This window comes from Stegastes partitus, unplaced genomic scaffold, assembly GCF_000690725.1.
Source record: "Stegastes partitus isolate 25-593 unplaced genomic scaffold, Stegastes_partitus-1.0.2 Scaffold281, whole genome shotgun sequence".
In the NCBI taxonomy this organism is placed as follows: domain Eukaryota; kingdom Metazoa; phylum Chordata; class Actinopteri; family Pomacentridae; genus Stegastes; species Stegastes partitus.
The window spans coordinates 229,739-244,869 of NW_007578012.1; the positions used below are offsets into that span (position 1 = coordinate 229,739).

General features: G+C 45.8%; 1 protein-coding gene across 1 annotated transcript in view; it reads left to right on the forward strand.

Moving 5' to 3' along the window:
• crocc (ciliary rootlet coiled-coil, rootletin) overlaps positions 1 to 15,064 on the forward strand; it is a 28,366-nt gene extending 13,302 nt beyond the window's left edge. Inside the window, exons 13-37 of the mRNA XM_008282686.1 lie at positions 964 to 1,163; positions 1,249 to 1,431; positions 2,043 to 2,187; positions 3,026 to 3,172; positions 3,671 to 3,901; positions 4,032 to 4,225; positions 4,308 to 4,435; positions 4,546 to 4,715; positions 4,823 to 5,002; positions 5,243 to 5,377; positions 5,465 to 5,608; positions 5,859 to 6,097; positions 6,194 to 6,353; positions 6,462 to 6,629; positions 6,719 to 7,142; positions 8,150 to 8,313; positions 8,410 to 8,530; positions 9,165 to 9,328; positions 9,818 to 10,033; positions 10,233 to 10,457; positions 10,535 to 10,684; positions 10,783 to 10,983; positions 11,698 to 11,829; positions 13,264 to 13,437; positions 14,250 to 15,064. Of these exons, the coding sequence (XP_008280908.1) occupies positions 964 to 1,163; positions 1,249 to 1,431; positions 2,043 to 2,187; positions 3,026 to 3,172; positions 3,671 to 3,901; positions 4,032 to 4,225; positions 4,308 to 4,435; positions 4,546 to 4,715; positions 4,823 to 5,002; positions 5,243 to 5,377; positions 5,465 to 5,608; positions 5,859 to 6,097; positions 6,194 to 6,353; positions 6,462 to 6,629; positions 6,719 to 7,142; positions 8,150 to 8,313; positions 8,410 to 8,530; positions 9,165 to 9,328; positions 9,818 to 10,033; positions 10,233 to 10,457; positions 10,535 to 10,684; positions 10,783 to 10,983; positions 11,698 to 11,829; positions 13,264 to 13,437; positions 14,250 to 14,336 (4,482 nt within the window). The 3' untranslated portion in view covers positions 14,337 to 15,064. The remainder of the gene's footprint in view (positions 1 to 963; positions 1,164 to 1,248; positions 1,432 to 2,042; positions 2,188 to 3,025; positions 3,173 to 3,670; positions 3,902 to 4,031; positions 4,226 to 4,307; positions 4,436 to 4,545; positions 4,716 to 4,822; positions 5,003 to 5,242; positions 5,378 to 5,464; positions 5,609 to 5,858; positions 6,098 to 6,193; positions 6,354 to 6,461; positions 6,630 to 6,718; positions 7,143 to 8,149; positions 8,314 to 8,409; positions 8,531 to 9,164; positions 9,329 to 9,817; positions 10,034 to 10,232; positions 10,458 to 10,534; positions 10,685 to 10,782; positions 10,984 to 11,697; positions 11,830 to 13,263; positions 13,438 to 14,249) is intronic.
• Positions 15,065 to 15,131: the final 67 nt, after the last annotated feature.

A 15,131-nucleotide genomic window follows, 5' to 3' on the forward strand; every position in this document is an offset into this window, starting at 1 on the left:
TAAACATGAAGGAGAAAAGCCAAAATTAGCCAAGTAACGCTAAATATGTGTGTAGACAGCGAGGTAGACCGCACTGAATGAGATGATTGCACATTGATTGAAATATTACACATATGTAGATAAAGTGTTTTATTTTATTTTACCTTCAGTCAAATCTCCTTTTTAAAGAGTGTCCCGGCTGAAGTAAACAGAGTGGAAGAGAATATGTGAGTTAAAAACACTGCAGCTCATGAATTCAATCAATAATCCTGAAGTCAACTTAAATTTCTTAAAACCATAAACTACCGAGGTAGAATAAATGAATTACATCAGCGACTCAGTAAAACCAACACATCAGGGTCTAAAATAGCCTCTAAAGCTTCTGGGACACCCCAGAGCTCACAACTGGTGGTGTTGTTGTTGTTATTGTTGTCGTCCTCAGATGTAGTCATACCCTCCCATTAAAGAAGGGAAAAAAACAGTTTCAGACACTGAAATAAGTTGAAATTGACAAAAGTAATAATAAATAAAAATGTAATGAAAATCATGACGTTGCTTTTGAATTGTGGTTCAGCAGAAATATTAAAAGAAGCAACCAAACAAGCTAATATTTAAACTAATATTTAGCTGAACAACCCTTTGAGCCAATCACTGCCATCAAGTGTTTCCTGTAACTCTCAGTCACACTTCTGCACCTGTTGACAGGTGTTTGGATTTCAAAGTGCTCTGATTTGTCCGTGACAGTTATTTATTTATTTTTTTAAATTATTCTTTTCAATCACAATTCAAAGGCAACATCTTATTTCACTAAATTATAATTTAGCAAATTTTTATTTATTATTACTTTTCTCGTTTCTAATTATTTGAGTGACTATTGTGAATTTTGCCTTTTCTTTAATGGAAGGGGATGAATACATTTGAGGACGACTGTATGTTCATGTGTGTCCAGAGCTGCATCATCATCATTCCTCCTCTGATCTGCAGGATGCTCGAGGCCGTCTGCTCTCTGCCCAGTCCTCGATACAGCAGCTACGAAAACAGCTGTCGGAGTCGGATTCGGCCAAAAGAGAAGCGGAGCAGCGAAGTCAAGCCCTGCAGCGAGAGAGGGACGCTGCTCAGAGGGAGAAGGAGACCTCGCAGAGAGAGAAGGACCGTCTGAGGCAGGAGAGAGACTCGCTGGCCAGGTTAGCACAGAGTGACATCACCTTATGCTTATAACCAGCACATCCTGCAGCGTGTTTAACTCAATGCTATGTTCTCCTGAAACAGCGAGAAGGTGAACTTGGAGAAGACAGTTCAGGCAGCGCAGAGCAGCAGCCACATGCTGCAGATGGACTGCGAGAAGCTCCAGCTGAACGTGGCGTCGGTGCAGCGAGAGCGAGATCACGAGAGGGAGGAGAAGGAGGCTGCCATCCAGGAGAGGGACCGGGCCAAGGCGGAGACTCACAGGATGTAAGCAGGCTGATTGATGGTGATTAAGTGAATGTGATGAGGACGCTAATCCTCAGCAGTCAGAGCACAGTGCACACAGAGAGCCATTCAGAAGATCTGAGTAGGCTCCGAGTAGATAATAAGATCTCCTGCATGTTTCCTGTCTTCAACTCAGCCGGTGGTGAACATATCTGATGCTTTTGTTGCCTCCTCTGACGCACCATGTTTAACATTTTGTGTGGATATCTCTACACTCTGTTGTGTCCTTTCAAACCTTTTTGAAAAAGCAGCTTCCATCAGCACAAAGAAAACGACCTTTTGCTATAAAATGCGATGTTTTACCTGCAGCAGTCATCATTCATACCCACCTATGGGACATTTACTCACAGCTTCTTCATGCTGTGGGACACTTTTAAGTCTTATATACTACACATATTAAAAGGAAACTGAACTGCCTCTTAGTAAACCCAGCTCTTGTTTGTGTCTTCTACTGTGTAAGAGGTGCGTGAACATTAACCGCATTCTTTTTAATCTGCTTAAATAATTCTGCCTATACTTCCCTTCCTGCACATGGCAATGAGCTTTACATGACACAGTGTTGATGATAACGTACACGTGTGGCCTGGATCCAGACAGAAGCAGTGGGATCAGAGCGAGAGCCGAGCCTCGGTCCAGCGGGGCGAGCTGTCTGTGGTGAGGGAGACTCACCAGCAGGGGGAGGTGGAGCGGCAGCTGCTGGAGCGAGAGAAGGTCCAGCTGTCTGAAGCGCTGGCTCGGGTAAGAGAAAGGAAACTTGTTCATGTTTCACCCTCTGAACCCCTCCAAAGCTGTTTCTGGGGTTCTGAGGGTTTTTGGGTTTTTTTGTGCTCCTTCTTTCATTTTCGCTGCACGTCTCTGGAAACAGCTCAACCACAGCTGGAACTCAACAATGTCTTATGAGCAGAACAACAAAGCGACAAGGCCATGAATCATTTTTATAAAACTGAGACACTGGAATTAACGTGCAAACAATGGTGGCTTTACATACTTTAGATGTTTGACTGTTCACATTTAACAATCTCTACTAACTACACAGTTTCACACGTTTGCACATGAAGATATTTCACCCTGCTGACGGTATCTTCCACCACCGTGCTGACTCTGCTCACTTTATGTGCCGTGCTGCATTCATTTTATTGCTTAAGTATAATTGATTTTCCTCTCAGTCTCTTTGTTGTGCTCCTCTCTGCTCTGTGTAAACACAGCCTGCAGTTCAGCTGAATAGTCTCTGAACTTATGTCTGTTGGTTGCACCGGAGTCGGCCTCGTGGCTTCTTGTTTGCACCGAGGAGAGCAGAATTTTAATGTTTGTTTTTTTTTTTGCAGAATCTGGTGCAAATGATTTGTATTTGTCTTTAAAATGTAGATAGTTTTGATGAAACATCACGATTTTAAACTTTAATTTGCTCAATTTTCCCAACTTAACTGCATGTCACGGTTAAAATCCAACAACTATTTCCATTTTTACAGTTTCTGACTCTGATAAATGGTGCAACATTAACTATTTTTTTAAAGATAACGTGCCCTTCAAACCCGTTGGTTTTGTGCAGATTAAATATGTCTTGTTTTCCCTGCAGGCTGAGAGCAGCAACACCGAACTGTCTCTGCTGCTGAACAAGCTCCAGTCTGAGGATGCAGCTCTCAGAGACTCTTTGGCCAAGATGGGCAGCATGAATGAGGGTCTGGCTCAGGACAAAGCCGACCTCAACACCTACATCCTGCAGGTAAGAAGAGTTCAGGACTTCTTTAAATATCCTTTTTTTTTTTTACCTGTTCTGAGCAGCTGCACTCAAAGCTGGCCGTAGTCCAGTCCATCCCTGTTCTCTCCCCAGAACTCTGTGTATTTTGCATGTCATGATCGTCTTGAATAGTATAAATAACCGTGTTTACTTTCAGTAATTGAAGGAGTTGTACACACAAGAAGTGTAATTCAATTCAGTTTTGTTTATATTGAGCCAATTCACAACATAAGTCATCTCAGGCACATCAAGACCTTATAATGCTGTTATAGAGAAACCCAACAGACACAGTGATTCTCTGTGAGCAACAAAAAGCTCCGTCTTCACTAGAAGAACCCTCACAGCAGAACCAGGTTCAGCGAGGCCATTGTCTCATTGTTAAATTTAAAGAAACCTGAAGAAAACACACACTTTAGCACCTTTACCATGTTGAATAAATAGGTTTTCAGGCACTTTAAAGCGAACATTTCTTCTGTCTCTGAGCTTGAGGAGGAGAAGGGCCTCCTGCTGGGTCAGAAACGCGAGGCGGAGCAGGAGAAGCTGACCATCAGGGATGAGCTGGTCCGGTTGGAGCAGGACCGGCTGGAGCTGGAGTCGGCTCGCATCACGCTGCAGCAGTCACTGCAGGACGCCGAGCTGAGCCGGGTGGGGATGGAGGCCGAGCTGCACAGTCTCAGAGCCGACAGACTCAAGCTGCAGGAGAAAGTAACGCAGGTACATGACGGATTGAGGTCCGTGAGGTCACATGCAAAGTGTTTTCACCGCAAGAGTCCAAGTGTTTCTCAGTAAAACAGAGAGTAAATGTTCATGGTTTGTCTCTTTTCTGTCTGGCCTTTGTTGGCAGCTTTGTGGCGAGGTGACCTCTCTGGGTTCAGAGTTGAGTCTGGCCAGAGGAGAGGGCCAGAGGAACGAGGTGGCTCTAGAGGAGGCCGGTCGCAGTCGGGCTGAACTGGCCCGAGACAAAGCAGCTCTTGTGGTCCAGCTGACGGCATCTGAGAGAGAAAACGCCGTGCTGTCTGAGGAACTGGCTGCTTTCAGGTGTGCGCTGTGATTCCGTTCGTTTCTCACAGGTTTTAACATGAGTCCGGGTGTGTGTAAAACTAGAGTTTGTAACCTGCAGGTCAGAGCGGGAGTCTCTGGAAACCAGTCTGTTCGACGTGCAGCAGCAGCTTGTTCAGGCCGAGTCTCGCAGAGAGCAGCTGGACACGGAGAACCAGAACCTTCGGGTCCGCTGTGAGACTGCTGCAGGTGAGAGACGAGGAGATAGCACGTGGAATAAAACACGCAGAAGATGATTGTTAAAATGGAAAACAGACACATGACAGAATGAGAACCTAATGGTGGAGTTTTTTTTCCAGCTGAGCTGCGGCGTGTACGCTCAGATGGGGAGAATGCGTTGGCTCAGGCTGAGAGGGAGAAACAGGCTCTGACTCAGGCTCTAAATGCTGCACAGCTGGAGGCCCAGCAGGCTTTACGCAAGACCATCTCTGAGCATCAGGAGGAGGTGGAGAGGATGGTCTCAGAAAAGGTGAGAGAGTTCACTGAGGTGACTTTGCATACTTATATTAACTTCTGGAGTAAGACTGTTGATGCAGACGTCGCTCTGATCCGTCTTTTTGCTGTCGCGTTTCCCAGGAAGTCGTGCGGCACAGCTTGCTGATGGAGCACGAGGTCGCTGTGAAGAAGCTCAGGCAGGAGACGGAGGATCAGCTGCACAGAGCGAAGAGAGAACGAGAGGAGCTGCAGGACGAACTGAGGACTCTGCAGCATGATCGAGATCAGTGTCTGCTGCAGGCCGAGACTGAGAAACAGCAGGTCTGATGTGGCTTTGGGAAACTGTCCACTGTGGAAATATGTCCTGGTATCACAATAAGCAGTGCTGTTGCACCTCACATAACCATTACCATGTGATCACATAATCACTGGTTTACCACACCACTGATGGGAATCTCTGTCATAATTACAAACATATGCTCTTCCACAACTCTAAGTTTGTCCTCTGTGTTTGTTAGAAAGCACCACAACTAGACATTCGTTGCTTTTCTCTCTTTCCAGGCTCTCTCCATGAAGGAGGCAGAGAAGACGCTTCTGTCCGACAGGCTGTCCAGTCTGCAGGCTGAGCTGTCGGCGGCGGCGCTGGAGGGCGAGCGGTTGGCCAGAGACGCAGCTCATTACAAAGAGCAAGAGCAGGTGATGAATGTGGCTTTTGTTGCTCGTGATAAACCACAGAAGCTTGAGGAAGATGAACTAAACTGACTCTCTCTTTGGTTACTTCAGATCAGAGTCGGGACTCTGACCAGCGAGCTGCTGGAGCTTCGATCTCAGCTGGAGGATGCAGCCTCTTCTCACGAGCGGGAAGTCCACAGTCTACGAGAGACGTGTGCTGATCTCCGGTCACGTGCTGATGTTGCTCTCAAAGAGGTACAAGACACGACATTAAAGTTATGCAGAACAACATTAGAAAGTCCTCTGAGAGTTTCTACCTGCACAGTCCTCTACAGATCAGTCGTTATAATCTGTATCTGTGGATTAGTTGTGCGTCAGCATGAGACTATATTCATATTATTTTCATCATGTGTTTCAGGCATGTGGTCTAATTCTTCCCTAGACTTTATCAACAAACGTTTCATGTTTTGAGACGTCCTGTGTTCATCGTATGTTTGCCCTCCAGCTGGAGCAGTGCAGAGCTTCTCTCTCAGCTGCTGAGGAGAGTCGAGACCAGTTGAGGCGCGACATGCTGGAGACCGACCGTCGTCTGAACCAAACTCAGGACTCGGCAGAAAACTACAGGAGAGAAGGGACGGAGCTCCGCCGCAGCTTCTGCGACGCCACCAAGGAGAGAGACACTCTGAGCCAATCCAACGCTCAGCTGAGAGAAAGTCTGCGAAGTGCAGAAACCGAGAGAATCAGGTAAACGTAACGGAAAACTGTCCACTGATAGAAGTACAGTTGGACAAATGCAGTAAAATGTCGTCACGCTGACTGAGTGTGTGTTGGGTTTGTCAGTGTCAAACGACAGTGTGAGGAGAAGGAGCAGAGGCTGGCTGTGCTGGAGGAGAATTTTGCCTCCACTCAGAGGGAGGTGACGGAGCTGCGCAGCTGCCTGAGAGAAGTCGAAAGGTCACGACTTGAGGCTCGGCGAGAACTGCAGGAGCTCAGGAGACAGGTCAGCATGCAGACACCTCTACATCATGTAACCTGTAAAAACAGAGAGTCTGTGCAGCCGGATTATGGTGGTAGACTGATGGTGCTGTTTGTGTTGTTTTGGCTCCAGCTGAAGGTTCTGGACGGAGAGAAGGAGCACAAAGGGCAGGAGGTGGCAGAGCTGCAGACCCGCCTGTCGCTGGAGGAGCAAAGAGAGGAGGAAAGAGGGAAGGAGGTTTTCATCCTCAAGCAGAAGCTGACCGAAGCTGAAACAGCCAGAGACTCCCTCAGGAAAGAGGTGAGCAAAGTGAAGCGATATTCAGCTTCCCTTTGTTCTTGCCTCTCAGTGTGTCACAATATTTCCTGTTTTATTTTATCTCACTGCAGCTTTCGATGACTCAAAAGCGTCTGATGGACTCTGAGTCTGGTTGGCGCAGCTGTGAGAGGGAACTGACCGCTCAGCTGCAGGATGCTCGTGGCTGCGAGAAGAAGCTCCAGGATGAAGCCAAAAACCTGTCGCTGCGCACTCAGGCCGCCCAGGACGCCGCCGCTCAGTCCAGCCTGCAGCTGAGCGAGGCGCAGGGCCGACTGGCCGCCACCGAGGCCGAGCTGGTCCGAGCCGAGGCCTCGAGGAGGGACCTGGAGTTTCGTCTGAGCAGCCTCCAGTCGGCGCTGACCCGAACGCTGGGCATCGGAGCGAGTGGGAGAGCGGGGAGGGGGAGGAGCCCTGGAGGAAGCTCCGCGTCGCCCGGCACCATGTCGCGCCACCACAGCATCTCACCGCTGCGCTCCTCGCTGTCGCCTCCTAAAGGCAAGAATGAAACCGTCGAGCTTTTCTTCATCTGATCAACGCTTGTTTGTTTGTTGTTGTCGCATTTAAATGGATCCCAACTGTTACCTCGGCAACAAACACTAATCCTGGTGGTCGTATTGGGGGAAAAACTGTTTAATAACACCTAAAATAGATGTGATCATAATATAAGATGAACTTTATTGATCCTGTGCAGTCAAAGGAAGTAGAGTAACAGACACCCAGTATACATTAAAAACTATATACAGAGAACTTTACATACAAATAGAATTTAGCACAAAAAAGAAGAAAATATAAAGACAAAACCTTTTCATCTCCCCCCATATATTTTGAGTTTTCATTGCATTTGTATAAGAGAAACAACAAGACAGAGAAGAAATCTAAAGGACGAGCAGGGGAGTGACATTCAGTCAAGGTCTGGCCGGCCAGAAAAAGCTGTATGTCAACAAACTAATCAACAAAATATCTCATTTTACCCTGGGGAGCCCCATAATTTGCCCACAACACTATATAAATGGGGACTACTAAAGTGTACTGGTGCAAATATAGTGAACATTGGAAAGCGACTGTATTTGTTGCAGGTTCCTTCAGTCCTGAGATCAGGTAAAAATGGCACCTGTATGAAAATAGAGACATGCTGGCTGAAGTGTTAGACCGTCTTTATTCGCTGTTACAAATAGTCATAATCAAGGAAAGGAAATAAATATTAAAGGAATGAAATCATTACATCATAAAATAACATCAAAAACCCATGCAGGGCGTGAAATACAATCATTGACCATTATTATTATTATTATTATTATTATTATTATTATTATTATTATTATTATTATTATTATTAGTAGTAGTAGTAGTAGTAGTAGTAGTAGTAGTAGTAGTAGTATTGTTACTGTTGTCAGTCTCTGCATGATGTGACACCTCCTCCCTTCCTTTACAAGGTCCAACATATTAAAATAAAAAATGCAGACGACACTCTACAAGATGATGATCTCTATTCAATCTGACAGAGTTTCGAGGAAGCACACCTGAGAACGCTCTGGGCTCAGGAGCTGTTTCTCCTGAGAGAGGCGACACGCCGCTGCCTCTCCCTCAGCTGGAGCTCGACCCCGAGACCCTGAGAAGTGGTCTCAGAGATTTCCTCCAGGAGCTGCGTGACGCACAGAGAGAACGGGTAGATCCAGCACGTAGACTAACGGTCTTCATAATAACTTGAGGATATGCTTTTTGTTTGTGTGGCTCAAGCGTTTGTTTATTGCTTGTTTTGAAGGATGATGTGCGATGCCAGCTGGGGGCCGTGCAGCGAGAGCTGGAGGAGCAGAAAGGGGAACGAGACTCTGCTCACAGTCGACTCACTCAGCTGCAGAGCACCTTACAGGATTACCAAGAAGGTCAAACACGTTTGTATTTGATCAAGTTAGATGGATGAAAAGATTCAGGCTTCAAGTTTAAACTAGAGCAGCAACAATTATTCAATTAGCTGTTAACTATTACATTTCCATAACTGATTGATCATCTTGCCTCATTTTTTTGTAAGAAAATAAGTCCTCTGATTGCAGCTTCTTAAATGTGTAATGTTTCTGGTCAATTTTCTCGTCTGTAGTAGTAAATTGAATATTTTTAAGTTGTGGATGAAACAAGACATTTGAGGACGTCATCTTGGGCTTTGGGAGACAGGGATTGACTTTTTTCACCATTTTGTGATATTTTATTTAACAAACAACACTGATTAATCGACTAATTAATAGACTGCCAAAGTAGTCTGTAGTTTCCACATCATGCATGTGCAAAGTTATGCTTAGACCAGAAACTCAGAGCTAGCTGTGATGTGATGCATCCTGCTCACCTTTTAGATGAGCTCAGAGAAATGTTTCACTTCCTGCAGAATAATTTTTTAAAAAACTGTCCACTAGTGTGAAAATCTGGACGTCCCTTCATCTGTGCAAACACATTTTTCGAGTGCATGTAGGAGGACTTTACCTTAAAGCATAAGTAGAAAATGTGAGTTATTGTGTGTGATGGCAGGGAGGCGTGGACTGGACGAGCGTCTGACCACCACTCAGATGCTGCTGCAGCAGCAGGAGGAGGCGGTGAGGAGAGGAGACCGAGAGAGGAGAGCTCTGTCCGACAGGGTGAAGGATTTAGAGCGAGCGCTGCAGGCCTCTGACACGGATAAGAAGCACACGCAGGTACACGCATGTTTGTGTGCATGCATGTAAACTCCATGTGTTTGTATTGTCACTCCTCAGCAGCCACCACCGATCTGCCTCCGCCGCCATATGGCAGCACTCAACAGTGGAGCGATATTTAGAAGTGGAGACTGTCAGGGACCTCATAACAACAGATGCCTCACACACACAGCGTTGCACCTCTTGTGGTGTCGTGTCTCAGCTCTCCATATGTCTGTTCTTAACGCCAGCAACTTTCATAATGATTCACCTTCTGGACCACAGGAGGAGCTGAGACACAATAGGAAAGATTGTTTACGGGAAAAGCAGCATAAAGCACAGATAGACGAAGCGGCGTTTATATCAGCTTGTGTGCAGCATTGAATCATCATTGGTTTTGACTGCCAGTATGTAATCTGTAAAGCTCACATCTCTGTTACATAAACAAATGATTCAGCTTTCTGAATGTACACATTTAGCATGACCTCTGTCCTCCCTTCCACTCTGCAGGATCTGTTGAATAAGCAGCGCGCTGCTGAGATGCGTCTGGAGGCGGAGAGGAGGCGTCTGCGGGAGGCGCTGGAGGCAGCTGAAGCTCGAGCCACCAGGGTGGAGCTGGGGAGGCGCAGCGTGGAGGGGGAGCTGCAGAGACTCAAACTGAGTCTGGGAGACAGAGAGGCTGAGAGCCAGGCCTCCCAGGAGCGCCACGACTCTCTGCTCAAACAGGTAATGAATCACAGCCATTTATTTATACCTCTGCTGTTCATAAAGCAACGCTGATGGTGTGGCACAAAAACATGATTCAAGCAGCCGCCATCTTTGTTCATGAACTACATGTGATAACAGTGGAAACAGCTCCTGACTTATCACACTTATTTGCTCGTTTGATTGGTTTTCGTATTAACTGGTTGTCTACGATGTGCAGGTGGCAGAGGGAGAAGCCCGTGTGTCTCTGCTGCAGAGGGAGGTGGAGAGGCTGAGCCAGGCTCTGCTCAAAGCTCAGGAAGGTGAATCTGTGCTCAAAGAAAAGACCACGTCCCTCAACCAGACCCTCCAGGAGGCAACGGCTGCTCACAGCAGCTCACAGGGTCGCCTGTCTGCTCTTCAAAAGACACTAAGTGTAGCTGAACAGGACAAAAGGCTTCTGCAGGTGAGTGAGTCAGAAGAAAAACAAGCTCAAATGATGTGGATCCTAAGTGAATGTGGTGATTATTTTGTGCCATTAAGGAACGACTGGATGAAGCCCGAACATCAACAGCTGAGGCAAAGAGGAACATGGCCGCCCTCACTGAGCGCGTGCAGAACCTGCAGACTGAGCTGAACCAGAGCGAGATGCGGCGAGAAGAGCTGGAGGCCGAGCTCAACAACACTCAGGAGGTCAGAGACACATGAAAGACGTTAAGCTGTAGCTGAGGCCTCACTTTAACTCAGGTGGCAGACTGGTTCCCTCCTGTTTATTTCTGCTCCTCTGTCAGGCTCTGCGTCAGCGTGCAGCCAGCCTGCTGGAGTCTCAGCGCAGCAGCCAGGCAGCGCAGACGGAGCGGGCTGCTGTGGAGGAGCGGCTGCGAGGGCTGCAGAGAGCCGTCGCCATGCTGGAGACGGAGAAGAAGGATGCTGAGAGGCAGGCGGTGAGGCTGGAGAAGGACAAGAACGCACTGAGGAACACGCTGGATAAGGTCAGCTCCGCATCCTGAGTCAAACTTGCTCCACCCGATCATCTCGTTACAACGAGCCAGTTGTGAATTCAACATTCATCAAGTTCTTTGTGACAAATGTTGGCTTTTTCGTGCGATGTGCAGAACATCTGTGTCGATCCAACTGGGCCGCAGTGTCTGATGATTCATGGCAGACATCAGATCATAGAGTCTGAGTAGGACGCTCAAGTTGTTCTGTTAGTTAAATGATGAATACAGCAGATATCAGAAAAAAGTAACTTTTGTAGAGAGTAGTTATTGGATTACTTGGTCCTCGTCTGAACTTAGTTTAGTCAGTGGGATGCAAATAACCCAAATCTAAGAAACAGAAAAGGCCTGTAAGCAAAGTAATCCCTGTTTCTGAGACAACAACAAACATGTTTTTAAGACAACCATGAATTAAACCCTTTGTGGTCGCTTTTTGGTAACTTTTTGCCAAATTAACCTAAAATAAGAACTGGTACAATTCTAAAACAAACTTATGACTGTTACTGATCAAGGAAATTATTTAAAATTACAATCATATAGCAAGTAAAGCATTCTGTTGTCCCCGCTGAGCGATGCTAAATCAAACTTGGCCCGTGGTTGAACTGAAAATGCCGTTTTGATGTTGGAACACTGATTCAGATTTTCATACGTGAGCTATTTCGCCACCGATCTCCTGTTTTACATTCCTGTAAATAAATCTCTTGTCAGGTGGAACGTCAGAAGCTGAAGTCTGAAGAAGGCAGCATGCGTCTGTCTGCAGAGAGGAGCCGCCTGGATCGCTCCCTGAACACAGCCGAGCAGGAGCTGCAGGAGGCGCAGCAGCAGATCCTGATGCTGCAGGTGATCCACTCACATTTAAAACCGAACCGGCCGCAGTCGCAGCGTAACGGTAGAAGGAAAATCCTGGAAAATCTGTTGCTGATGACTCAGAAATTGTTTATTTTTGTAAATCTGTTGCTTCACACCTCCTCGGCTGGATGTCGTGTCGAGCCAGAAACTTTTCAGAGTGAGAAAAACCAACCTTGAACCTCACAAATTGATCCCAGAGTTTGGGCTTGTGTGGTTTTGTGGTGCATCATTAATTTTCCATTTCACTTCCTATGAAAACCGCAAAGCTGGTTTGAAAAAAAAAAAGAGGGGGGTTTGTTTGAATGCAAAAGTGGTTTCATGAGAAAAACTTTCCTGTAATGAATGTAAAAAGGAGGAGATTAGCTTAAATGTTGCTCTGCAGTTTAGGTGTATGAGGAGACAATAAACCGACACGTATGGCTTCAGTTAGGCATCAACAATCAGACTTGTTTTTCTGTTCTTCTTCATCTCTGCATCGCTTTTGTGTCACGTCATCGATAGCATCAAAAAGTAAAAGTTTCAAACCAAAACTGTTTGTTAGTTATAGTTTTTTTCTTTTCTTTTAAATTTACCACAGACACGCTATAAACAAGCAAATAAATAAAGCAGCGGCTTTCTGTGGAATCCTGTAACGGTCATTAAAGTTGTTTATTTCGAGCTGGTTCTACGTCTCAGACCACCGTTCGTTTCTCCTTATTTAGTCAAAGCTTCTCCGAGGCTGCACAAGTGTCCTTTGGGAAGCCAATAATTTTTTTTTTTTTGGGGTGGAAAAAAAAAGCTGCAGAACTATTCTGTAATTGTAAAGATTGTGTTTGTAGTTATCTTGAAATTCATCTTTCGTCCCTTTTCATTCGTAAAGTGTGTCATTACACTGCACGGTCAGCAGCAGACACGATGAAGCTGCTGAACTTGTGCTGAAAGAGGCGGAGAACGTAAACTTGGTGTCATTTAACCTGGAGCGTGTCGTCAGAGGACCAGTAAAAGACCAATAAAACCATAGGTGCAAATTTAACTGGTAAAAAGTTTATGATGTTTACTTAAACCGGACGACTGATTATTAAGTTAAGTGGTTTTTTAGACTCTATTATTTGTGAAGTTTACGTATAGCTTACTAGACAGTCGTCCTGTTTCGTTTCGATGATCCACCAGCAGCAGGTTAACTTTTTGGCTCCGAGCTTCTTACTGAAGCTACATTGCAACACATTTGTTTAGAATGGCGTCACGTCTTATATGGTCGTATTTACGTGATCTTTCAGAGGTTGTAGTTCACTGCAGCTTCTCCAAACAACAGTTTTGCCTCCGGTGTTGGGTGGTCTGTGTTTGAAGAACTGATCCGACTCTCTCGCGTTTGGTGTCCCGACAGACTTTCCGGCCTTTTCCTCTCCGTCACTTTTTTGTTCTCTTCTACCTGTGTGTGTGTTTCAGACCCAGCTGGCTGAGACGGAGCAGTCCCACAGTGTGTGTGAGAGTCTGGCGAGGCAGCGTGACGAGGCCCAGCGGGAGGCCGAGAGGCTGAGGAGCAGCTTCAGGGACGTGGAGCGAACGCTGGGCACCCGAGAGCGAGCTCACCGGCACCGGGTCAAAGGCCTGGAGGAGCAGGTGCACACATGGTCTTGTAGCGTTGTGGTGAAAACGTAATGCAATACTTTAGCTATTTACTCTCCTGCAGGAAGTCATCTGGGACGCTTTACATTTGGGTTCCTCCCCAGCGATGCATTGTTGCATAATTTCCAGTTGCTCACCTCCACATACCCACATATCAGCACAGCGTTTTATTCTAATGAGGAGGACGTGCACAACATCTTTTTTAAAAACCCATTATTTAAGTTTTACCACAAAGCCAACAGCAGAGTAGCTGAAAACCAGTCAAAAGAACAAAGCCTACTGCCTCAGTAGTAATAGTAGTAACTGTAATTGATTAATAATGTGATTACTGAATTTAGGAACAATACAATGCGTTATGTTCTTGCAGGACTTTGTAGCACTGATGCTGGAGAGTCTTTCTTGCAGTAAATGAAGAGGTTGATGATTATTTTCAGAATACAGAAATAGTTTCTCTGGATTCAGCAAGCATTACATTTGAAAACATTTTTTATTTATACAATAAAACAATAACTGTAATTTTTTAACTTAAAACCAGAAGCTGCACATCTCCTCCTGAGCTGTCACAAACTAAGAAATAACGATGGCTCAGTGACAGTATTTATTCTTCAAAACCTTGGGAGTCAACATAGGTGGCAAATAAATGCAATTTTTTATTTATTTTAATCAAGTCGTGCTGTTTAGAACCCAGATTATTATTACCACCGTGCAGCCCTGCGTCCCGTCTCTGCAGCAGCCTGACAAAACTTGGATTGAAGATTTACTTCACGTGATCTCAGAGGTAAAATGAAGCTTTGTCACTCCTGCAGGTGTCCACTCTGAAGGATCAGCTGCAGCAGGAGATAAAGCGGCGGCAGCCTTCTCTTCCGTCCTCCTTGCTGCCATCAGGGAACTGAGAGGCAGCTCACAGACCTGAAGCACCAGCACACCACGTTGTAATCCAGGGACTCAAAAAACGAATGTCTCATAGCAACTCTAACCCACAGAAATGTGTTCTTAACTATTTAAAAGATTGTTTGTATCATTCTGCGACACTGAAACGATCACTGCTGTCACCCTGAAGGTGTTTTATCGATATCGCGAGCAGTAAAGAACGCTTAACTGCAGCACAAATGACAGGCGGGGAGACGGAGCGCCTGCTGATTCCTGGCAGCTGTTTGTACTTGATCCGTGCTCGACATCTTCCCAAACACATCCTGCTCTGAAGAAAGAAGAAGAAGAAACCCAAATCACTGCAGGACTCTCCTCCAGACGGTCTGGATGCAGCGCAGGGAGGGAAAAGTCTGCCAGTTTTGCAGTTTGGCCTCCTTCACATTCACAACTTAGGGGCGAGAAGGAAAAACAATGAAGGAACTGCACTGTGTATTCTCTCAGATTTTGATGCTTATGTGAGATATAGGAGCTATTTTATAAATGAGAAACAGCATCGACAGTCGAGTGCTGCAGTGTGATGGCAAACCTAAAGTGTTTTTTTTATTAGTTAGTTTTACCAGATGTCTATACTTTTTACTTACTGTATAAACACTGACAGGCCGATGATTAATAGCAGCAGTATCTCTTGTATGGACAGTGCACATGGAAGCCACATGTTTGCAGGAGAATAAAGCGACTCTGAGCACCGTAAGTCACGTCTGTTCATAAATACCTCAGATTTCCCGACTGCCATGAATCACGTTTGACACGATCACACA